Source organism: Nicotiana tomentosiformis, chromosome 4 (genome assembly GCF_000390325.3).
Source record: "Nicotiana tomentosiformis chromosome 4, ASM39032v3, whole genome shotgun sequence".
Classification (NCBI taxonomy): Eukaryota; Viridiplantae; Streptophyta; class Magnoliopsida; order Solanales; family Solanaceae; genus Nicotiana; species Nicotiana tomentosiformis.
Window position 1 is genome coordinate 135,018,942 of NC_090815.1, and position 26,098 is coordinate 135,045,039.

The 26,098-nt window shown below is 39.7% G+C and overlaps 1 protein-coding gene across 1 annotated transcript; it reads left to right on the forward strand.

Annotated features, from left to right (window-relative positions):
- The first annotated feature begins 13,994 nt into the window (after positions 1-13,994).
- Positions 13,995-16,577, forward strand: LOC138910552 (uncharacterized). The gene is made up of 3 exons (XM_070201794.1): positions 13,995-14,196; positions 14,574-14,914; positions 16,410-16,577. The coding sequence occupies exons 1-3, from the start codon at positions 13,995-13,997 to the stop codon at positions 16,575-16,577; spliced, it is 711 nt and encodes a 236-aa protein (XP_070057895.1).
- Positions 16,578-26,098: the final 9,521 nt, after the last annotated feature.

A 26,098-nucleotide genomic window follows, 5' to 3' on the forward strand; every position in this document is an offset into this window, starting at 1 on the left:
ACTCAGTAAAGGTCGGGTTTTACAACAAATAGCCCGTGTACGCACTCGTCACCTTACGTACACGTTGCTCATATATCACAACAGTACCAAATCCTAAGGGGATTTCCCCTACACAAGGTTAGGCAAGCCACTTACCTCGAACCAAGCTCAATCAATCAGTAAGAATGCCCTGTCATCGATTATCCGACTCTAAATGGTCCAAATCTAGCCAAAAACAATCACATATCATAAATACAACTATAATAGACTAATCTAATTAATGAAATCAAGACAAAAATTCTGAAATTCGTCCTAAAAGGTCGACTCGGGCCCACGTCTCGGAATCGGGTAAAAGTCACAAAATATGAACACCCATTCACTCACGAGTTCACTCATACCAAAATTATTCAAATCCGATATCAAAATCCCAATCAAAACTCTAAAACTTAGTTGAAGAACTTCTCCTAGTTTTCCTAATTTTCTCAACCAAATTCCCAATTTAAATGATGAAATCAACTATAGATTAGTGGAATATAACCATAAACTAGTTAAGAATCATTACCCCAAAGTTCTCTCTGAATAATTCTTAAATTTATTGCCTTAACCCGAGCTCTCAAAGTCACAAAATTGAAAATGGGATACAACCCTCAAACTTGGCCTTTTCTGCCTAGCGAATTCGCACCTGCGGGCTTCCAGTCGTACCTGCGACGCCGCACCTATGGAATTTCCATCGAAGGTGAGGAAATGACTAAGGTAACTGGGACCGCTTCTGCGATCAGGTTGCCGCACCTACGTGTGCGCACCTGCGGACAATGGTCCTCTTCCGCGGTCTTCCTCCGGGCCTGCGGTTTCTCTAGCGCATCTGCGGACATCGCAAATGTAACATTTTCCTCACAACTGCGACCCCTGACCAAACCTCACAACTCCTCTTCTGCGCTCCTCGATTCGCACATACGTGTCCGCACCTACGGCTAACCTCACCGCAGGTGCGATGACACCAGAAACTGAAAAACTTCAGCAGTTACACAAGTCCAATTTTTGATCTGTTAAGCATCTGAAACACACCCGAGGCCCCCGGGACCTCAACCAAACATACCAACAAGTCCTAAAACACCATACGAACTTAGTCGAGACCTCAAATTACATCAAACAATGCTAAAAATACCTTCCAATTCAAACTTAATGAACTTTGAAACTTCAAACTTCTACAATCGATGTCGAAACCAATCAAACCACGTCCGATTGACCTTAAATTTTGCACACACGTCATATTCGACATTATGGACCTACTCCAACTTACAGAATTGGAATATGACCCTGATATCAAAAAGTCCACTTTCGGTCAAACTTCCCAAAAATTCAACTTTTGCCATTTCAAGCCTAATTCAGCTACATACCTCCAATTCACAATTAGGACACTCTCCTAAGTCCAAAATCACCCAACAGAGCTAACGAACATGACAAAACTGCATTCTAGATTCGTTTTCCCATAGTTCCGACTACGGTAAAAATCCTAGAACTTAAGCTTCAGCTTTATGGACTAAGTGTCCCAAATCACTCTGAAACCACAAACAAAACCTCCCGGTAAGTCACATAAGTAGAAAAAGATATGGGGAAAGCAGTAAATAGGGGATCAGGGCTATTACTCTCAAAACGAATGGCTGAGTCGTTACATCCTCCCACTCTTAAAATAATCGTTCGTCCTCGAACGAGCATATAGACATACCTGAAGTGGTGAAAAGATGAGGATAATGGCTGCGCATATCATGCTCGGTCTCCCAAGTAGCCTCCTCGACCGGCTGACCCCTCCACTGAACCTTCACGGAAGCAATGTTCTTTGACCTTAGCTTTTTTACCTGCCTGTCCTATATAGCCACTGGCTCCTCGACATAAGATAAATCCTTGCCCAACTGGAATGAGAAGAAATCCACCACATGAGACAGATCGTATTGATACTTTCGAAACATAGAAACATGAAATACCGGATGGATTCATGTTAGGTTGGGAGGCAAGGCATGCACATAAGAAACCTCCCCAACACGCCGTAACACCTCTAATGGGCCAATAAACCTTGGGCTCAACTTGCCCTTCTTTTCTAACCTCATAACACCCTTCATGGGTGACACCCGGAGTAGGACCCGTTCTCCAACCATGAATGCAACATCGTAAACCTTCCGATTTGTATAACTCTTCTGTCTTGACTGGGCTGTGCGAAGTCGATCCTGAATCACCTTAACCTTCCCAGAGCATCTTGGACCAAGTCTGTACCCAATAACCTAGTCTCGCCCGGCTCAAACCAACCCACTGGGGACCGACACCGCCTACCATACAAAGCTTCATACGGTGCCATCTGAATGCTCTACTGATAACTGTTGTTGTAGGCAAACTTCACAAGTGGCAAGAACTGATCCTACAAACCTCCAAACTCCATCATACATGCATGGAGCATATCCTCTAATATTTGAATAGTGCGCTCGAACTGTCCATCTTTCTGAGGGTGAAATGTTGTGCTCAACTCTACTCGAGTACCCAACTCCTGCTGTACGACCCTCTAGAACCGTGATGTAAACTGCGTACCCTGGTCAGAGATGATAGATACCGGTATACCATGAATCCTAACAATCTCGCGGATATAAATTCGAGCCAACTGCTCGGAGGTAGTCATCATAGGAATGAAATGAGTTGACTTGGTTAGCCTATCCACAATCACCCAAACTATATCAAATTTTTGCTGAGTCCGTGGAAGCCCAATAACGAAATCCATAGTGATCCGCTCCCATTTCCACTCCGGAATCTCTAACTTCTGAAGCAATTCACCTTCACACCGATGCTCATACTTTACCTGCTGGCAATTCAGACACTGAGCTACATATTCCACTATGTCCTTCTTCATTCTCCTCCACCAGTAATGCTGCCTCAAGTCCTGATATATCTTCGCGGCACCCGGGTGAATGGAGTACCGTAAACTGTGAGTCTCCTGGAGAATCAACTCACGCAGACCATCTACATTGGGCACACATAGCCTGCCCTGCATCCTTAGTGCACCATCATCTGGAAGTATCACGATGATCCGTCCTATGTTTTAGATTTCAGCTCTGTCCAGCTAGATAAGGATTTGACTTACGAGGAGGAGCCGATGGCTATTTTAGCTCGACAGGTTCGTCAGTTGAGGTCGAAGAGTTATCCTTCTGTTCGAGTGCAGTGGATAGGTCAGCCCATCGAGGCATCTACCTGGGAGTTTGAGTCGGACATGCGGAGTAGATATCCCCACCTTTTCACTAGTTCAGGTACTTTTCTATGTTCGTTCGAGGACGAACGATTATTTTAGAGGTGGAGAATGTGATTACCCGAAAGGTCATCTTATGTGTTAGAACCCAATTCTGCATTTTTAAGCTTCAAACACCTCGTTTTATCCTTCCTTGATTTGCGTACGCAGTCTGGGCATGTTTCCCGAGAGCTGTTATGTTAAAAACTGAGAAAAATAAGAATTTTTGCCTACAAACTTCATTTGAGTTGACTTCGGTCAACATTTTTAGTAAATGGACCCAAATTCGTGTTTTGACGGTCCCGATGGGTCCGTACAGTGATTTGGAACTTAGGCGTCTGGACGGAATCGAATTCGGAAGTCCCGAGCCCGGGATATCGGACTTTATCGAAATTTGAAAGTTAAAGGCTTAACGAATTTGAAATGTTTGACCAAACCTTGACTTTTTGGATAGCGGGTTGTGACTCCAGATCCTAAATGTTTCGGATATTACGGGTTTATATTATTTCGCAAAGCTGTTTTAGTTTCTATTTTAGCTTAACTGCTCTTATTATTGAAAATGGCTAAAATTGGCATTAAAAATCCTCTAACGTTGGCTTGCCTAGCAAGTGAAATGTTAGGCGCCATCAAGGTCCCGACGGTGGGAATTCCAGGTCGTGACAGAGGTGATGAGAGTCCGTACGTAGCTACTAATTATGCTATTGTCCGGGGTAGTCTAGGACCCTTATCATGCTATACCTGCAATGTTTGCCCCTACTTGATAACATAATTGCTTAAGTCATATTGAAATTTGATATAAGAGCTGTAAAAGGTTAAATTTCACTTACTTGAAGTTGTGAATGGAACACTTGACTGTTATTGAAAATTTGTGTTTATTTAAAGTATTTTCTTTTCCGGAGCAGGCCGAACGCCTCGGTAGCAGATAGATGCATCTATGGTTCATGCCGTTCGACCCTCGACATTGCACATTTTAAATATTTATGTTGGAACGGGCCGTATGACCTCGATATTGTTTGCGCATGATAAATCTTTGGAATTATTAATATTTGTTATTTCTTCATTGGCTTGAGATATAAATTGTTAAATGACGAAACCAGATATGGAGATTTCCTAAATAATAAAAGAAATGTTTACTTACTTAATGATTATTGAGCCTCCCACTATTTAATATAATTCATGTTTAATTATAATATTAGAATTTTATTGATATCCCATAGTGAGTGTCGAAGTCGACCCCTCGTCACTACTTCTTTGAGGTTAGACGGGATGCTTACTGGGTACACGTTGATTTACGTACTCATACTACACTTGCTTCATATTTTTGTGCTGCATTCATGTTTAGCGGCCTTGTGAGAGCAGAGGCGTGTATGCATACAGAGACTTAGGTGAGCTGCACTCCATATTACGACCCGCAACCAGCAGAGTCTCCTTCAAAGTATCCCCTATCCAATTTTTATTCCTGACAGATGTTGTATTTTGTTTTATATTCTTAGATGATGCTCATGCACTTGTGACACCGGGTTTTGGGGTGATTATGGGTTGTCATGTATTAAAATTGTAAAAAGTATTATTATTTACTCTATAAATTCTATCTTTTACTAATTAATTAAAGGAAAATATGATTTCTAAAATATTGAAATGGGAACCAAATTAAGCATTTACTGTTGGCTGGTCTGACAGTGGCATCCGGCGCCATCACGATCTTTAATGGATTTTGGGTCGTGACAATATAGTATCAGAGCCCTATGTTCACATAAGTCTGATGAGTCATTAGCAAGTCTAGTAAAGCCTTACGTATCGGTATGGAGACGTCGGTGCTCATCATCAAGAGGATACAAGGCTGTTAGGAGCACTTCCCTTTTTGATTCCTCATCATGCAACTTGATTCCTTTGAGGCTTATGCCTTCATTTCTTTCCTATTAAATCTTATGCGACGCAAAGTGCTTGTTATCAATTGGGAATCAAGGAATTGTAATGGTACTGCAGAGGTGGTGCAGGATGTTTCTCGCTGTGTATTTGATTGGGCTATTGTTGTCGCCTTGCGAAAGGTCGTCCTATCGTTTTAGCCTAGTATCAGTATTAACTAAGGTTTTGAGATTTGGCATTGATTGTTATGATGATTTGTGCGTTGCTTTTGCACATTGTTTGTGTAATGGTAGGATGCTTGTCAAGGCGTCGATGCAGTGAATGATCTGAAAGGAGGTTTTACTAAGTGCACTATTCAGAGATTCAGTATTTTATTTCAGGCGGAGGAAAGGCAATCTGACTGGGAATGTTTAGGTTTGGGTTGATGGTGTAACAAGGCTTGGTATTTTTGAGCGTGGTAGAGTTCTCAATTGTGATGTGGTGTCATCGTCCTTGTTGAACGCGTTAAGGTTCGCCAATGTTATAGCCTTCTTCAATTTGCCTTAGGGGAAAGGTATTGGGAAATGGTTCCTGAGATGCGGTTGTCAGAGATAGCGGTGTGTAGCAGTTTTGGGATAGAATTAGTGTTTCTAATGTTGATGGCTCGAGAAAGATGATCTTCGGGGAGGCTTAGAGTTGGTAGAAATTGGTCAGATCAAGAGCCGCAGAGATGGATTTTGCTTTGAGGCAGTATTTGGGCAGGGAAGGATGAGGAAGGACATGTGGGAGTCATCTTGCGGTGGTTAAATTTCTAGAAGGCCAGGGGTAAGAAACATGAGTCGGGTAATTGCTTAAAGGAGAGGGCTTGACCAAAGTGGAAGAGTAGCATATGGGTTCCATGGTAGGATAACTACACATCTTGAAAAACGTTTAGAGTGATTTGGGATTTATGGTGGACAGTGACTAGGTTTACAGACTAATTTGGAATATTGGCTACTATACTGAGGAAAATTGGATACGACAGGAAGAAGTTGCTTGATATGAAGAGGGATGCAATATGACTTCGGATTGGGATGTATTGTTGCACCTGTAGTTGACGAATGAGCACAGGCTCAAGAGGTTTTATTAGTTTCGTAGTAATTGTACTCGGTGCAACATCGTCAAAAGAGGTCGGCATGGAATTTCCACAGGTGGGATATCTCATGTGAGGAGTTTAGCGGTTGCGTGGTGTTGATGAAGCTTCTATGAAGAATTTTACTGGCTATCCGGTAAGAGGTCGAATATGTAAAGTGATTTAGAGTGTTCATGAAATGGTTAACAGGAAGATTTCAAGGAATTTAGCGGGTCGATTGTGCGAGGTCATGTCAATGAAGAATAAGGAATCTTGGTAGGTTCCAGGGTTATAAAATTGTAGCTTCAAGCTAAGTGGGAGAGCCCCACCGCCTACGATTGGATTGCATGGCTGTCTACTTGTGAGGTTTCTGGTTATCAGTGTATTGGTGGGTTATTACAACTAAGGAAAGAAAATATCAATGGTAATTTGAGCAAAGGATTCGAAGAATGTGTGCTATATTTGGGCCTTATCGATTCATGTTCAGTTTTGAGAAGACTCAGAATTTCTGCTTCCAGTGGGAGTAATGTACAAGGGAAAGGAATTCAACCGAGTACTTCGATGAGAGGGTGTTCACGTGCTATCAGGGCCTTGGAGTTTGATTATATTCGTGACCAAGACAGAGTGGGTGACTCTCATCAACGATCCTAGTGGATTCAAAGGTTAAAATGCGGTCCCTAAGGATTTCGAGTCCGTAGTATGGTTATGTATTGAGCTATTGTAGTGGGTTATAGAAAGGGGGCTTGGAGTGTTCTATGTTCTATTCGGTCTGTGGTGCAACATTTGGAGGGACGGGAGGAAATAACTTCGGATTCATAGAGGAATTTCCAAAATGGGTGTACCAGTTGAAGATGCGAAGATGTGCACAAGGAGGGTATGAGATGGTTCGTGGGTTTTAGAGACAAAGTGGTCTCGTGAAATAAGGTCACTCAGGATCAGTGCAGATTTGAGTTCGTTATGTTTGGATGGAGCTACTATTATTCCTAAGGCAAGTCCAGAGTAAATTAGAAGAAGTCAGATTGGTTAGCGATGGTTGAATTGGCATGATAGGGGCAATGATTAGTTCTTTCAGCGTGTTTAGTTATACATGTGATTTGTGGCGGTACGTGCGAAGCGTGATGACTGCCGTAATTTGATTTATTGATAAGTATTCGATTATTATCGCATGTTATGTGTAGATGGATCCCGGAAGCATTATGGTGGTTCAGACCACTACTTAGGGTTGTATTTCCTGCAGTTATGAGAATTTGGTCGCGTGTCGCAATGGTTCTCCTGCAATGAGTTAATTGGAACATTGCTATATGATGGAGTATTTATTCTATCAGTGGATTAGGGGTTATTATGGAATTTTTGTATTCTCGCATATTGGCATGTTAGGTACAGTGAGCGGCATGGGAATTGGGAGTTGTGGATCAAGGTCGCAGTTTGGTGTTGATAAGAATATCACGAGTTCGGATGAGCAAGAAAGGATTCAGATGGTTAGAATAAGCTGGTATTGTCTTTAGCATCGCCTGAGAGATCGATGTCCCGTGTAAGAGGCATTGTGTACTGATTTGAGGATTCTCGATTCGCCTTACAACATTGTATGGCCGGTGGTATGGATGTGCAGACATTGTTACCTGGTGAGGAAGGTCGTGGGAGCGTATCCCACGGGAAGACGGTATAAGTGTGACCTATGGTCACTTGATTGATTGAAGATTGGAACCAAGTATGGAGATTATGGTACTATCACTAATGTGAGGGTTTAGGCTTGGAAGACGTTCTATTTATTTATTTACGAACTGTGGATGTTTGTGCCAGATTGATGGATGTTCTTGTGTGTCATGGGAAAAAAAGGGTTAGTGTGGATCCTTGAAAGGTTATTAGCATAATATGGTACGGTCAGAATCAGCTCGAGGTCCGTGGGTGGATCTAAATGTGAATGTGGGCTCTATATCAGGCCGAATGTTTTCATTTCAGCTTAGCGTTATTTACGGAGGAGTCTTCGGGGTTGGATGTTATCTTTGTTAATCCATTCCGTGTAATCTCTATTGTGCCATGTGAGTTGTGAGGTGGTTTGATTATTCGCATTCGTGTTGAGATCCTGTGTAATTTGTGGTTTTGTGAGAGCAGGATGGCTCTCAAGATACAGGTAATTTATTGTACCTTAGTTGTGCTTGAGTTTCGTAGAGTATAGCACTATCCGTCTACCTAGGATTTGTGTTATGCATTTCATGTGCTTGTTGTTGATATTCGGGTATTTCGTAGGTATGAGCATTTTAGCTCGGTAAGTATTTCCTTATAGATTATTATATGTTGATCGGGTGGCACGCCGCCACAGGTATCATGGTTGGATCGGGTTACACGCCGCAACGGTATCATATGTCGATCGGGTTGCACGCCGCAATAGTGTGATGTTGGCTATGATTTCCCATATCTATTTATTGTGTGTTTTGCTTCTCATTTTCTAAGGAAGGTTCGTAGTATCTTTTAGGTTGTTTAAATTAGTTATGTGGGTTGAGTAGTTCTTTCCAGAGTTCGTTTTCCCTTATGTATCACGTTCGAGTTTGTAGCTTGTTGGCACATTGTGGCATCATGTAAGACTTTTGGGAGTGTCTGAGGTGGCTTATTGCCTGAATAGCTTGAATTGGGTGAGACGAGATTATTAAACCTGGGATTAGTGCGATCAGATTTATGTGAGGCGCAATAAAGAGTGAATATCGATATTCAGTCCAGAATGAGGTAATGGTTCTTGTCGGGAGGAGAGACTCCATGAGTTGTGATTCGGCAGGTGGTCATCAGTTTCTACACATCTCTTCTGTCGTGGCAGTATTGTGAGAGCTGAAACGGGACTTATATGCATCATGAGGTATGTTGTGGGCATCAAATTCGTGGGATTTAGGCTCTTGTTGTCAGGGGATGTCATTATGGTCATGCGGGTAATGCAATGCATGGTTTGAATTCAGTAAGAGTATACAATCATGTATTGGTACATCATGTAGTGATGGATACGGTGTTCGTATGTTGGAAACATACCTGGTAGAGAATTTCAGATGTTGGAATTTGACTCTTAGGCATATTTGACTAGATAAAAGGAAGGATTTTAAGGTTTGCTCAAGTAAATGTGCTCAACTTGGTTGTGGTAGCACATGTAGGTGCACGAGGTGTTAAATAAAGATTTTGGACAACTCCAGAGCAGTTCTTAGCACGTTCGAGGACGAACGTATGTTTAAGTGGAAGAGAATATTATGACCCGACCGACCGTTTTGAGCTCTAGCACATTGTTCGGCGGTTTGAGGCCCTGAGCATCTTCGCTTCAGGTATTATGACTTACACACGTGGCCAGAATTTAATTTCGAGAAGTTCAAAGTTGATTTGGAAAGAAAATTCTCATTTTAGAAGCTTTAAGTTGGAAGAATTGACTAAGTGTGATGTGGGAGTAAACGACCCTGGAATCGGGATTTGAAGGTTCCAATAGGTTCGTATGATGATTTTTGGACTTGGGCGTATGTCCGTATCGGGTTTTGGATGACCCGGGAGCATTTCAGCACCTATTGTGGAAGTTGGCATTTTGGAAGAATTTCATAAAATTTAGTTGAGGTGTATTTCAATATTATCGATGTCTGTTTGGGATTCCGAGGATAGCTCCGTATGGTGATTCTGGTATTGGGAGCGCGTCCGGAAGTGGATTTGGATGTCCGTAGGTTATTTCGGGCTCATTTGGCGGAAGTTAGAAATTTGAAGACTTTTGAGAAGTTTGACCGGGAGCGAACTTTTTGATATTGGTTTCGGATTCCGATTCCGAAAGTTGGAGTAGGTCTATAATGTCGAATGCGACTTGTGTGCAAAATTTGTGGTCAATCAGACGTGATATGAAAGGTTTCGGCATCGAATGTTTCTTGATGTTTGGATGTTTCGGCAAAATTTGGATGTTTCTTGACATGATTTGAAGGCTCGACTAAGTCCGTATGGTATTTTAGTACGTGCTGGTATAATTGGTTGAGGTCCCGGGGGCCTTGGGTGGATTCCGGATGGTTAGCAGATTGAATTTGGCCTTATGAAGGTGTTGAAGCTACTGTCTTCTAGTGTAACCGCACCTGCGAGGTTAGGGACGCAGGTGCTGAGTCGCAGAAGCGGCCATCAGGGTCACAGGAGCGGTTCAGGCTGGGGAAGGCTGGGACCGCATATGCGGTCGAGTTTCACAGAAGCGGGTGAATTTTCCTGTACTTGCACAATATTTCATACTATAGCTATGAATTCCTTTTTGAGCTCCTTCTTCATCAGATACAAACCATTGTGTTCTTTACCAATCCTCAAAACCTTCCCACTGTAGAGACCCTGAAATACACAAAAATCAGGGGAAAATGCAACACAATATGACAATTCCTAGTCAGTTTAGAAACATTTCCTGTATGTGCTACATGACATTTACCTCATGTAGGTACTTGCACAACATTGTTATTTTGGTTTTCAATCTTTCTTACAATGTCTAACACTTCTTTATAAGGTGTAACATGATGTGAAGCACCCGCATCTATTATCCAATCATAGTTAAATGCCTTGGACAATAATGAAGTTATACCTGCCATTAAAGTATGACAGTCACCTAGATCAGGATCTGGCTTGTTTAAAAATCCCAACAGTTGTTTATATTGATCTTCTGTGAAGTAATGCCCATGTGTCTGAGGAGTAGTGTTATAACTCCCTCCTTCTCCTGCTGATATGTTAGCATATCCTTCCACACCAGGGTTCTGAGGCTTTTTATTGCTTTTAAAGTCTGGTGGATAGCCTATAATCTTGTAAGAATTCTCTTTCAAATGACCTTTGTAACTATAGTAATCACATATGTGACCCGGTTTCCTTGCAGCCTTGAAACCTTGTCCTCTTCCAGCCAGCATAGTTAAAGGCTCCTTGTCTGAATTAGCTACACTAAGTGTTCGTTGACTCTCTTCCTGAACTGCTAGTGCATACGCTTGATTCACAGTTAACACATGTGTTTTAAGATGGATCTCACTTCTCACAAGACTGTAGCTTTCATTTAAACCAACAAGGAATTGCAGTTAGTGTAAGTTTTTAAATTGATCTAGAAAAGCCTAGTTTCCTCACAATCACATCCTGCTCTTGGAACCTTTAGATCCATTTCATCCCAAAACTCCTTTGTTTTAGTATAATAGGATGTTATAGTGTTTGTACCATGCCTTAGGGTTCCTATTGTTGTCCACAAGTGATAAAACCTAGTAAGGCTCGATTTGTTAAAACGTTCCTTAAATTCATTCCATACCTTCTTCGCATCTGATGCGTAGATGCTGTTTGGCAATAATTAAGTAGATATAGTGCGACCAATCCATGAAAGCACCACGACGTTACATCATTCCCATTGATTCCCTAATTCACATATGTAAGAGCTTTTCAGACAGGTTCCATCTATGAACCCTAACTTGTTTTTCACCAACAACGTCATTCTCATTGATCTTCTCCATAGCTCGTAGTTTTTAGGTCTTGTAAGCTTGATATCAATCAATGATATTCCAGGGGTGTTACTTTATAGAAATAGTGGGTGATTGTGATCAATTTGCAGATTCCAGTTTTCGGTATGACAGACCAGCTCAATCTTCAAAAATGGCCATCAATTGGAATTTTGAAATCTTCGATCTAATCTCAAATCGCTCGCTCTGATACCATGATAGAATTCGAGTACAGAACTTGAGGAAATCGCAGTTGCATGTGATTAAGAAGAAAGCCGTGTAGAGAGAAGAAGATGAATGAGGAAGAAGATCATTTCATTCTATTATAGTAACCGACTCTGTTAATACAGAGTGTTTGTTATATACAACTCCCTCACACGAGTCACGTGTGTAAAATGGGTAAAAAGGCTAAAGTACCCATGACTAACTAACATAAATACCACATGGCTAACATACCCTACTTTGATAATATTGCGTTAATATTAAAAAATAAATTTTGGTCTAAAAAATTAATTAATCAATCAGATCATTTGACCGAATTCGAATCAACGATGGCGAGAGGCCTGCCTTCTTCTCAACTCTTTAAGAGCTAGAAGAAGTGCAACTGTATATATACCCATCAAAACTCTTTTTCTCCTCCAATATGGGACAATGTGCCTTTGTCAGAGAGGGAAATTCAAAAAATTACATGCTCCCTCCATTTCCCATTCACTCTATTTTAAGCTCTAAGAAGCTTAAACCCAACAGTTTCTCCCACTCTCAACCACTCTCTTCAGTCCTCTTACAATCAGTAACTTATTTCTTGAAACCCATGGGCAGAGATGGCGGGTTCATCTTATCATGTCAACTAAGAACCCAATGACCTGCATGAATATTCATCATAGTCTGTGCATCATTTCCCCACTAGTTTACAGTCTAAATGTGGTCAGTCGGTTTGAAATAAGGTGAATCACTGATTCTTGATAATCGGCTTAATGTATGGATATTTTGATATATATTCCCTCATATTTCTCTCATGTCTCAAAGTTTTGAGATGTATAATATGATGATTTGTGCTAATTTATGGTATTCCTATGTGTACGAATCATTCGGATGCGATTTGGGACGAAAGGGCGCGAATTGGAGCAAAGTTGGGATGAAAAGGGCAAAAGTGAAAATTTGAGGGCCACGGGTAGCGTGGGGTGTTGCCTGTGACGCACTTTCCCGAACTGTTGAGAAGTTGTGTGCCAGGGCCAGCGCTGCCTTGGATGCTCAAAACGCAAGTTGTCCGGTTTTGACTAGGACTCGGTTATTTCGACCCCAAGACGCCTCCAACTCATATAAAAGCCAACCTAATCCAATTTTGAAGGGACAGACGCCACTTTGAAGAGGAAATACGCACGAGAAACATTCGAGAGCAAAGAGATCTCTATTGTCTCCATCTTTTCTTAGTATTTTCAATTATCCAACACTTGAACCAATATTGTTGGGTCACAAAGTATCTATGAGCGGCATTGAAGTTGAAACGGCGAAGGTGGAGGCAATTGAAAAATTACCTCCACCTATTTTTGTGAAGGGTGTCCGGATTTTCTTGGGACACGCGATATTCTATCGACGCTTTATTAATGATTTTTCTAAAATTGCTACTCCTTTGTGCAGGTTGCTTGAAAAAGATATGACTTTCAATTCTGACGACGCCTGCCTGAAAGCATTCGAAGAGCTCAAAAAGAAGTTGGTAGTTGCCCCCATTATTGCCGCACCAGATTGGTCCTTACCATTTGAACTTTTGTGTGATGCAAGTGACCATGCTATTTGGGCACTGCTAGGCTAGAGGAAGGAAAAAATATTTTATTCCATCTACTATGCGAGTAAGACTCTTGATGATGCGCAACTAAATTACACCACCACTGAAAATGAGTTGTTAGTTGTGGTGTGGGCCTTTGAGAAATTTCGGGCATACTTGGTGGGAACAAAAGTCATAGTCCATACTGATCATGCAGCAATCAGGTATCTATTTACAAATAAGGAATCTAAGGCTAGATTGATGCGTTGGGTTTTGTTGTTGAAGGAATTTGATGTGGAAATACGAGATCGGAAGGGCATAGAGAACCAAGTAGCTGACCATCTATCAAGGCTAGAAAATCACGACCACGTGGAGGAGGGTGGCCAAATTAAAGAAGTATTTCCTGATGAGAAACTTTTTGCTATCATCCAAGACCCTCCCCCATGGTACGCGGGCTATGTGAATTATCTGGTGAGCGGGGTACTTTCTTTTGAAATTGAATCTGAAGCTAGAAAGAGGTTTTTACATGATGTCAACTTCTACTATTGGGATGAGCCATATTTGTACAAGAAGTGAACTGACCAAATGATGAGGAGATGCATACCTGAAAAGGAGGTCGAACTAGTGCTGTATGATTGTCATGCATCACCCTATGGAGGCCATCGTGGAGGTGATAGAACAGCTGCAAAGGTATTACAATCCGGTTTATATTGGCCAACATTATTCAAGGACGCCCATGCATTTGTTAAGAAGTGTGACCAGTGTCAGAGAACAGGAAAATCACAAAGAGGCATGAAATGCCTTTGAATAACATCCTGGAGGTCGAGATTTTTGATGTGTGGGGGATAGATTTCATGGGACCATTCCCATTGTCCAGAGGAAACAAATACATTTCACTAGTAGTTGACTACGTGTCAAAATAGGTAGAGGCGATCGCATTGCCAATAAATGATGCCATGGTGGTAGCTGCGTTTGTGAAAACGAACATATTTTCGAGGTTTGGGACTCGACATGCTTTGATTAATGATGAAGGGATACACTTTTGCAATCGATTGTTGAATAACCTTCTAGCTAAATATGGAGTCCTCCATAGAGTTGCGACGGTATATCATCCTCAAACAAGTGGACAAGTTGAGGTGTCTAATAGATAAATAAAGTAAATCTTAGAGAAGATAGTGAGTGTGAATAGAAAAGATTGGGCTGCAAAATTAGATGATGCCTTGTGGGCATATAGAACTGCATACAAAACGCCAAATGGGACATCGCCGTATAGGCTAGTTTATGGGAAGGCATGTCACTTGCCTGTTGAACTTGAACACAAAGCATATTGGGCCATTAAGAAGTTAAATATGGACCTTGAAGCTGCGGGCGAGAAAAGACTCTTGCAGTTGAATGAGTTAGATGAGTTCAGGCTGCACTCTTATGAAAATGCTAAGCTTTACAAAGAAAAGACAAAAAGATGGCATGACAAGCATATCAAACCGCGTCTCCCCGAGCCAGGCCAACAGGTATTATTATTCAATTCTAGACTAAAGCTATTTCCTGGGAAGTTAAAATCGAGATGGTCAGGCCCGTTTAAGGTAATGAGAGTCACCCTTTATTGTGCAATTGAGCTGCGAGCATTGAATGGTGAAAGAAAATTATTGGTGAATAGACAGAGAGTAAAGCATTATTGAGGAGGAATAATTGATCCTGAGAAGACCAAGGTTAAATCAGGCGCTTGTTGGGACGCAACCCAATTTTTATTGCTTTCGTAGCTTAGTTTTTGTGTTTTCTTCTAGTTAGAGTTGACTAATTTATTTTTTATTTTCTTTGTAGTTGTAAAAATCATAGGTGGGAATGATATGGGGTATGTATAATGTATGTATTGAGTGCTCGGTAGGAGGGATTTTATCAACAATATATATATATATATATATATATATATATATATATATATATATATATATATATATATATATATATATCCAAAACGAGTGCCCACGCTGCCTGGGGCGCAATTTACAGTGTGCAACAAACAACCCATCGCCAGCCTTAGCATGGGGCGCTAGGCTAGGGGGTCAACAGGTAAGTATATATTTTTTTGTTTCTGTATTTAATTAAATTACCTAACCCAATTACCTACATACACACTAAACCTAGTCCATACCCAATTACCTAAACTCACCCCCACCTAAATTAAAATACCCAATTACCCAAAAAAAACCCTCTTTTCTAACTAAAATGCATGCCTGCCCTCTCTCTTCTTATTCTTCCTCATTTGTTTTTGCTTTCTCTCAAGTTCTCAGAATTCTTCACTTTTCTTGCTCACTTTCATCTCAAGACTCAAAGGTATATTCTTCTTTGTATCTTTTTTCTTGTATTTTGAAGTTTCTTAGTGTAATTTTAGTCTTCCTTCTCCAACAACCCCAATCCCATAGGTCTCTTAAACATGCTTTGTTGTTATTGTGGGTGGACCTAATATGCACGAAATTGGTTGTGAGTTTGTGTTTAAAGTAGTAAACTATAATTCCCTTTACTTCATGTTAATTTGGGAGGGCCACCTTGCTCCATCATAGTTGAAATAAGAGAAGCAAAATCGATGCCCACAAGGTGTTTGCTAAAATACATAAGAGAATAATTTGAGCACTGGTGAATTCTGAGTAGCCGAGTGTAGTTGTATATGAGGTTGGGCAAAGTGTGGGGTATTTGGGGGCGTTGTATCTTGCTGTAAACTATGGTAAGTCGTAGTTAGTGTACTATATTAGAGTAGTAATGTGAACTTTAGCTTTGCTTGCTTGCACCATAGTTAAGTTATGACCATGTTAAATTACTTGAATTGTATGGCATAAGGAAGTCTTGAGTACATATAGCATGGTGATGACATACCGGTACAAGTTGAACCAATAGTGTGATTCAATTATACATAGCCTTCAATTTTAATTGTGGGGTCATCTTTGCCTCTCACGATGACCTTAGGCAAAATTCTTGATTTATTCTCATCTTTGTGTTTATCGTGTGTAGGTTGCTATGGCTCGTGACGGTGCCGCCAAAGGAAAAGGGGTGGGAAGTCCTCCACTACTACTCCCCCTACCAAGAAATACAAGCAAGGCGAGAGTTCTTCGCGGCAAGCTAAGGGAAAGCAAATTTCTAGCGAGTCAACAAGGCCACCAAGGCCTCGGGTGGAACTAGTTCGAGATGTTGCCATCAAATGGCATGATAATTTTGTTCCATATGGGAAATATGTCTCCGAAATGGGGATTAATGTAAGGGCCCTAGAAAGGAACTTCCCAGATATAATTTCAAGGTTGATAGAAAAGAAGATGGATAAGCTTCTCGAATGTCCGAGACCTGCAAATATGAGCATGGTACGAGAGTTTTATGCCAATTGGAACGAGGGCATGGACATGTCATGGGTCAGAGGAAAGGAAATTCCAATGGATAGGGAAGCCGTGTGTCGCTTCTTGGGAGTAAATAGCCCAAATCCACGGAGGCTACGAAAGTTCGTCAAAAGTCCACGCTACCAGGCTATACGTCACACACTTTGTGGCATTGACTCTAATGCGAAGTGGATGTGGAATAAGGGAAACACTCACCTTGAGATGCTTCAGTTCGATTTCAACAAGACGGACAAGGTATGTTAGAACATTGTGCAGACTAGAATAATGCCCGTTAAGCATAACAATGAGTGTACTCGAGCTCGAGTGTACGTGATCTACTTTCTGATGACCGAACGACCCCTAAATGTGGGTGAGCTCATGCTCGGAGAAATGGCCTGCACCCGGTTTGGAGGGAGGATCAAAAGGCTTTTTTTGGAAACATCCTAACACAATACATGCTATCTCGTGGGGTACCGGAGTACCCTGGCTATGATGAGGTAGTGGAGGCACCCACGACATTGCTAGATATCACATCCCTGCTAGAGTCCACATCCAAGCTCACCCAGGCTGCTAGGAATGAGAGGGACGAAAATTTTAACAGGTACCTTTACAATTCCCTCAATGTTATAATGAGCAGGCTAAAGGTGTCAGATGAAGAGCGCATGCACTTGCAAAATGATCTCTCTAGTTCTTCCAAGGAGATGTTGGGCATAGCACCAGGCAGTCTCATTCATCCGTTTGAGGATGAAAACACTCACAAGGTATCTGATGATGAGAATGCGGATGGTGATTAAGTTACGGGGCCAATTGCTTTGGTACCCTTAGGTGATGATGATGAGCCCATAGTCGCATTTGGGGAGCATCCCGAGGAGGCAGATTCTGACTAGCAGGGAGTTCTTTCTTTCCACCTTACTTTGTTTTGAATTTATTATGCATCAGGGACTATGCATTATTTAAGTGTGGGGTGGGGGAATACTCCTTGACTTGTAATTGTATAATTGTTTTTTTAGTGTTATTGTTTTATTTTTTATTATCGTTTAGCTTAGTTTAAGACTAACTTAGTCTAATTAGCTAGATTACATTAAAACCGAAAACTAAAAAAAGAAAAAATAAGAAAAAGCTCGGACTTTTCCCGACGATGGATCTGTTGGACAATTTTCTTGAGGAATTAAAGTCCGATTAAAAATACCAAAAAAACTTTCTATTGTAATTTAGGATAGTTAGGTAGTATCCCTTGGGTTTTCTTTGGATGTCGGTTCTTTTCCAAGGGTGTAGCTCGAACCAGGTGTTTTATTATATCTTTTTTTTGGAATAGGATAAGGGAGAAAACTGAGGTGCTCTCAGGTACTGGTTGACATGATTAGTATTGGTAAATTAAGTTATGGCATGTGCTCTGTCTTTTTGAATATTTGATTTGAACTGTAATGCCCAAGTAAAGTAAGTAGCCTATTCTTTGACGCCTTTTTCTCAGTTGGTTGACTTATATGCCACCTAGTGCATTGTTGTTTAAAAATTCTCAACTTGCTATGCTTGCTTGACTCGAGAGTCACATAGAACTGTCTTGAGTAAGTCAAGTGCCATGTGTGTGTAAGGATTGTTGATATTCTATGCGATCTTGTATAGTTTAGAACTTGTCCCGTATGTAAATCAATGCAAAATCATTAAATTGTGCTAGTCTAGGAGATGACGTAGGCGTTTCTTGCTTGACCATACATGTGCTTGTCACATAAAGATAAAATTTTTCGTTGCTAGCCCCTTTGAGCCTATAGACCGTTTCCTTGGCACCAACATTACAAGCCATACCCCTATTTTATTCTTAATGTGAGATTGTTGAACCTTTACTCCTAAGATACAGTCGCTAAAAGAAGTAAAGTGAGAGATTTGGGGAGTAGCTTTTGAGTGGAACCATGGAAGGGACCTTTGGTGCACTAAATTTGAAATCAAAAGTCACTAGCCGATGAACTTTAATATGTGGAGTGTGTGTAGAAGAAAGGAAAAAAAATTGATAGTCAAGGTATGTAGAAAAAAGAAACACAAACACACTTCTAATTCTTACTAATTTGTGCTAGTGTGAGTATAGAGGTGCTGAATTGAAAAGAGGACAATGTTATATATGGTGTATGACAAGTGAATGGGTTAAAAAGAAAATGCGCGTGATTTGTGAGTGTAGTGTATTAAAGTGCTTAGGAGGGTTAGTCACTATTCCTAAATGTATCCTACCCGTTCCTTATCCTACATTACAATCTTAAAGTCCTAATTGATCTTAGATTTGGCTAGCTTAGATTAGTAGAGATGTACACTACGGGCAAGCTTATGGTACGACCACGGGATGCACATGAATTCTTTATGAGGGTGAGTGAATGTTGTTCAATTGTGTGATATCCTTAATTTATGTTCAATGACATATTTGATGTATGGACTACTTTTATATTCACTCTTTTATTGTGGCGAGGGCACTTGGTCTCATGACAGATTGATGATGTTGTACACTTTCTTTTGTTGGGTGAATACGTGAGTTGAGGATGCTTAGTGGTAAAGAGTCGTCTCTTGAGGTAAGGTGGTTGTGGAGAGGTTGCTTGAGTTGGTTGAATAACATTGTGTATACTTGGCGAACATGAAGAATGTGAAATTTGTGTGTTCATACTTAATTGCTGATATTGATCATAGTCCAAAGGTAGGGTGTTTGATTGAATTAATGGTGAAGTGATCTTTCATACTGGTAGGTATGTTTTGGGGGTTAATATAGTTCCATTGCTCGAGGACGAGCAAGAGTCTAAGTGTGGAGTGTTGATAATCGGCTTAATGTATGCATATTTTGATATATATTGCCTCACATTTTGCTCATATCTCGAAGATTTGAGACGTATAATATGATGATTTGTGCTAATATGTGGTATTTCTATGTGTAGGAATCATTCGTATGCAATTTGGGACGAACGGGCGCGAATTGGAGCGAAATTGGGTAGAAAAGAGCAAAAGTGAAAATTTAAGGGCCACAAGTAGCGTGGGGCGTTGCCTGCGGCGCACTTTCAATTGAAGAGGGAACGATCTTAACTCTTGGGAGGGTGGATTTGTGGTTAAGATAGGAATATACCTAGTCACCGTAATTAATTAAATATTATAATCTTAATGAGTTCTTAATAGATTGATTTCATAGGAAGATAGGCGTTAATCTATTTTTAATAGGCGAGTAGTACTTCGGGAGAAGGCTATAAGAGCAATTGTTCGATTAATTAGCAACCATGAGTGAATTGTGTGAAAGGGAGAGTTAACTAGAACAAAATAATATTGGTGAATCGATCACAACCCTGGAATATTTATCTCTACTAAATACACCACAATTATGTTTCTCTTGATAATTTAGTTACTACTTAGAAATATAGTTAGTATAATCACACTCTTGAACTCGATTTTGGCTTGACTGAATAACAATCTTGGTGAATTTAGTGAGTAGTTGATACAAATCTCTGTGGGTTCGATATCCGACTTGGTGAATATAGTTAGTATAATCACACTCTGTGGGTTCGATACGTGCGTGTGCGTTTGGGAGCAACAATTCCCCTGGAATTCATGCTACAATTGTTCTTCAGCGTTACCTAGTAGACAAACTTTCCAATACTAAAACAATTCCATGTGCTCTTCGAGTTCATTTATATCGCTCGGACAATTTAGTTAACTATTTGAGTATTTTGAGATCATTATAATACGCAATTCAACCACAAGTACAACTATATAAACATTAAGATAGCACAATTCAACTACAAGTATATTGAGAGTACCTGAGCTAGAACAGGTTGAGGTAAATTAGATCCTTTTAAAAAATGCAACGGCTTCAGAACCACTAGTTCTTCCATCTTGATCCAAATTCGCTTTACGAAAATAAGCTTCAAATTGATCCATATTTGCGCCATTTCTTCAATTCAATCGCTCATAAAACTACCACATAAATTAGGGGAACTTATGAAAACTTGTGGAGATCTGGAGACTGAAATTATGTATGAATCGGTCTGATTTTGATATGCTAGGTTTCACCCGATCTAGAATTCCATATTAGGAAATTGAAGCTAAATTGTCAATACTGTACATTTTTGCTCTCACTTGGTAACCAAAACTTTACAGATCCCACCCCCATTTTTTTTGTTTTTGTTTTTATTTAAGGTATCATATCAAATTGTCAATATTGTTGTGCTTCCAAAATCATAATATACTCATGTATTTACCCCAGAAGAAGATCAAAATGTTTTAGATTATGAAAGCCATGAGTGAAATTTGGTTATACTATTTCCGATTCAATTCATTTATTCATGATTATATTCATTTCAACTTTTTCAATATATTATTAATCACGCCCAACTATGCCTTATAAAAAGGACTAAGCGGTCGCTGCAAAACAAATCCGGTTCAAGAGTCCGGAGTCGAATCCCATAGGGAACTAACGTATTTGCCACAACTTTTTAGTATCGCTAATGATAAGCTCAGACAACTTTCAGAGTTTAAGAAGTAATTTATGAATTAACAGAATTTACTTAACTAAGGAGAAATAACAATAAAAAACTATCAATTAGCAAGAATGGAGTTAAATTCAAGGATGTAGGGTTTACGTTTTCCCCAATTATCGGATTAATTCCTGACACGTTAGCTATAATCCCGCCGTAACACTCTCTAAAGATGATGAGTCTTTATTTACCGTAATTATCTCTCGATCAATTACGATAATTTACTAGAAGTATTCTCTCGAACTACTCTAGTTGATAATTTGTACAACTCATAAATATCACGCCAAAGCTTCGTTATCTCTAATCCCACTTTTAAATTCAAGCAATCAATCTCTTAACTTACTCTAAAGTGGCGTTGTTCAACAATCTAATCAAGTGTTCTTTCTCAAGCAACACAAAATAACTAGATACGATTAATCAAGGGCCCTTAAGTTAATCACAAGAAATATATAGTTGAACAATTAAAGAATAATAACGACTCAATTATATCAAGACGCAATCAAGAATTCATCCATCAATTGATTCCATCAACCCTAGATGACGGGTTTAGCTACTCATAACACTACTAAAAAATACATAAACCATTGTCAAACCAATATTCATAGAAATAAAGATAGAAAAGTAGAGAGAAACTCTTCGATTCATCTTCTTGAATGAACTTGAGGATCTTTCGGGCTTAACTTTGCTTCAACAATGGTGTTTCTTGCCTTTCAGGTCAAGCATGTGGCTAAAATAAGGGTTTAAAGCTTTTATATCACGTCCCTAAGCCAATTGACTAAGTTGTCCCTCAAGATAAGACGCAGGCAAATTTGCCCTTGTGCTATAGCTGTGCTTCGCACAGGGCCTGGTTGTGTTTTCCAGATTTTTCTGTACTTTCCTTGTGCTTTTCGAAGTTACTTCACTACCTGGTCCGATTTTCTTTTTCTTCAAAAATTGCCTTTTAGCTTCATTATTGCTCAAAGCGCCTCTATTCTTCATTCTTGGATTCCTACATAATAAACTCCAACAATTAAGCTCAATTGGTCATCTTTCAACATTCAAAACACCTAAAAAATATCAAAGTAGGGGTAAAACATATCCAATTACATGTAATTCTAGCATATTATCACCACCCCATGCTTAGACTTTTGCTTGTCATCGAGCAAACACATGATATCACAGACAAGTCACATAGAAGAAGTCAAGCTCATTCAAACACTATGTCAAGTAATCATTCATAGATATCAACCACAAGAGTGAACACCTTTCTTTTGCTCATATTCATCTATTGAAACTTGAAACTTTGCTCCTCACAAATCCCATTGTACCTCACAAACAAAGAAATGCCCCCAAAGCACACATCTTTAGTAACATATCACAAGCACTAGGGAATATAAAACAAAACACTCACACTCATCAAGGAATTTCACATGCAACACATACAGTGCCATCAGCTTGCCCATTCTGTTACTATCCACTAATGTAGGAGTCTCAATCCACAGTCAAGTAGGACTTTTCTGTAACACCCCGAAAATTTTTGAAGAACTTAAGTGTAAAGCCCGGTAAAAGTTGCAAAGAAAATAATGTTTTATGGTGCCGGACTAGGCTTACGTATTTGAGGATTATAGCTCTGACCTTTTGGGTTGAACAATACACAGGAAAGTAAAGGAATATTTTTGGCAGAACTGTGCATTTATGCGGTCCATTATGCGACCATAGAATCACTCTGCGGACCGCATAATGGCCGCAGAGTGATGCAGTTGTTTGGGTCTATTGGAAGCGATTATGCGGTCGACTATGCGACCGCATAATTGTTATACGGTGTACTATGCTACCGCATAACTGTTATGCGGACCGCATAGTGACCGCAGACTCATGCAGATTTTTGGTCATTTTGGACACCAACTATGCGACCAATATGCGGTCCGCATAACCATTATACGGTCGCATATGCGACCGCAGAACCTGTTTCGGAGCTTCATTTTTGGGTTTTGAAAACCCGACCCTATTTCGTTAAGTACACTCTTTGGGTCATTTTTGAGCTAATATCTAACATTTTAGAGTGAGAGAGGGTGCCCTAGAGTGAGAAGGTGTTCTCCAATAATTGTTCTTCAATTCGTGCCCCAATTTTGGAAGATTGAGAAGGGAAACTCACTAGGTCTTCATCCTAGAGGTAAGATTCTACACCCTAACCTTCAATTTCAAATTTTGTGTAGAAATGGATAATAAGCAAGATAATTTCTGGGCAAGAGGGTTGGTTATTTTACATGCATGTGTTATCAAGGAGCGTAGAAACATTGTTGAGCTAAAAATGATAAAGGTTGGGTTGTGAGATGATGGAATCCTCCATAAAAGGATATTGAAACCTTAATGCACATCTAGTGTTTGATAAAATGCTCAAATAAGCTAGAACAATGATTATCTTCCTAATTTCGATTTAATTTGTTATATTTCTAAAATAGATTGAAGTTGCTAAGAATTTCGGAACATTTAGAGTGTAAGGAAGCTCAAGTGAGGTATGTTGGCTAAACGTTCTCTCTTGGAATTGAATTCCATAATGTTTTCATGAGTTTCAAAGTATGGGTTGCATATTAAAATGTGGTGGCTTGAATTGTATTTCAAATGAATTTTAGTATGACAAATTGTGTGAGAAAATTTCAATATTCTTAAGACTCTTAATTGCTCATATGTATACCTAAAGTCTTACTTGGGAATGTCTTATTATTGATAACCTATAAAAATGGTTCTAAGTGAAATCAGTAAATTGGGAATATAAAGTGTGGCCAACGTGCCAATAGTGAAAGGTATACTTGTGGCCAATGGTGCCGATATAATGAAATAATGTGAGAAAGGTTATGAAATGAATTTTGACTCAACTATTCCAAAATTGACTTCGACAATATAATCGGTTAAAAGTTTATGAACTCAAGTGATGCCCATATGTGGCTGTTTTAGCTAATGCTATGTTTTGTAAGTAATTTTCAACGTGCTTTGCATTCTTACACATTCGTGAGTGGAAATTGTGTATGATTATAATTTGTGCTTCGATTGCCAATCATTTTACTCCATTTATTGGAAAGAAATCGATTATGTTTAAAGCCTTCATTACTAATGATCTTAAAGTTGTGATTTTTGGAATATTCTACTTGTTGATAATTATGATGATGATCTATGAAAGGGAAGAAATAAAAGTGTGGAATATAAAATACGGTCATTGCGCCATGAATAAAGAATCATATGTATGGCCAAGAGAGTCAATGAAATAATAATGTTGTAAGTGGTTGAAAGTACGGATTAGGTGATATGTGATGTGAAAGGTTATGAGATGTACGTATTTGTACTTTTGTTTCAAATGTGTTATGAAACCCTATGGACAGTCTTTGAAATGCATAGGTATATTGTGTTATGAAACCCTATGGACGGTCTATGAAACCCATAGGTATATTGTGTTATGAAATCCTGTGGACGGTCTATAAACGCATAGGTACATTATGATATGAAATCCTGTGGACGGTCTATGAACGAATAGGTACATTGTGTTATGAAATCCTGTGGACGGTCTGTGAACGCATAGGTACATTGTGTTATGAAATCCAGTGGATGGTCTATGAAACGTATAGGTACATTTTGTTATGAAACCCTGTGGACGGTCTGTGAATGCATAGGTACATTATGTTATGAAATTCTGTGTACGGTCTATGAAACGCATAGGTACATTGTGTTATGAAACCCTGTGGACGGTCTGTGAACGCATAGGTACATTGTGTTATAAAATACTATGGACGATCTATGAAACGCATAGGTACATTGTGTTATGAAACCCTGTGGACGGTCTATGAAATGCATAGGTATATTGTGTTATGAAATCAATTGTGATATGAAATTCCGTGGACGGTCTATGAAACGCATAGGTGCATTGTGTATAAGAGGTATAGATGTACGGTATGAATAAACACTGTGGACGGTCTAAGAAACGCACAAGTGTATAATATGATAGGTGAACACTAAAGATGGTCTAATGAGACACATTATTAATGCAGATAATAGGTGTCCCTTTTGTTGTCCTTGTTTGTACATGTTGTTTCAATTACATTATATTATGTCTTCCACGTACAGATCATATGGGCATTCTATTTTGAAAGAGGATTTCTAGCTATACATAATAGTGCTATTCGACAGTACTAACGTCCCTTTTGCCGGGGGCGCTGCATATTTAATGGATGCAGGTGGTTCTACAGCAGGTGGCATTGATCAGTGATAGCAGTACACTCCTTTCAGCCGATTTAGTGAGCCCCACTTCATTTTGGGGTCATGTATCTTTTGTTTCTCATGTACTTTGTGGTTGAGGTATAGCCGGGACCTTGTTGCCGACATTCCCATATTAATCTTCAGTTGTACTTAGAGGCTCCGTAGACAGGTTGTGGGTGGTATTTGATGTTGGGAATTAAATTAGAACTATTGGTATTTGGCAACATGTCTTTCATTAAATCTATAAACTCGTACTATTTTTGGAAATATTGAATGATGATGTTAATGGGAATGAAATGGAAGCGGTTAATGAAATATCTTCAGTATTTGATTAACGGAGTACATCTCCTCTTTATTCATGAATGAATCTGGATAGAATGAAATATAACAGGCTTGCTCAGTCGGGTTCACTCGGTTGAGCGCCGGTCGCACTCCTCGGTTTTGGGGCGTGACATTTTCAAAGTTTGTAATGTTGGCTTGGGGTAAGGTCTAGACACTTTTGGTTATATAGTGACTAAATCTTCCCCTAAACACTTTAAGCATCACTAACTTCTACGTTTCCCACTCTTTTCTCTGTAGACACTTTCCACTTCTTCTTTTTTGTTTTTTC

Coding starts and splice junctions, on each gene's coding strand:
- LOC138910552 (XM_070201794.1), top strand. CDS start 13,995: ATGAGGAGATGCATACCTGAAAAGGAGGTCGAACTAGTGCTGTATGAT. Junction 14,197..14,573: donor AACAGGAAAATCACAAAGAG/GCATGAAATGCC, acceptor AGTAAATCTTAG/AGAAGATAGTGAGTGTGAAT. Junction 14,915..16,409: donor TCCCCGAGCCAGGCCAACAG/GTATTATTATTC, acceptor TATCGTGTGTAG/GTTGCTATGGCTCGTGACGG.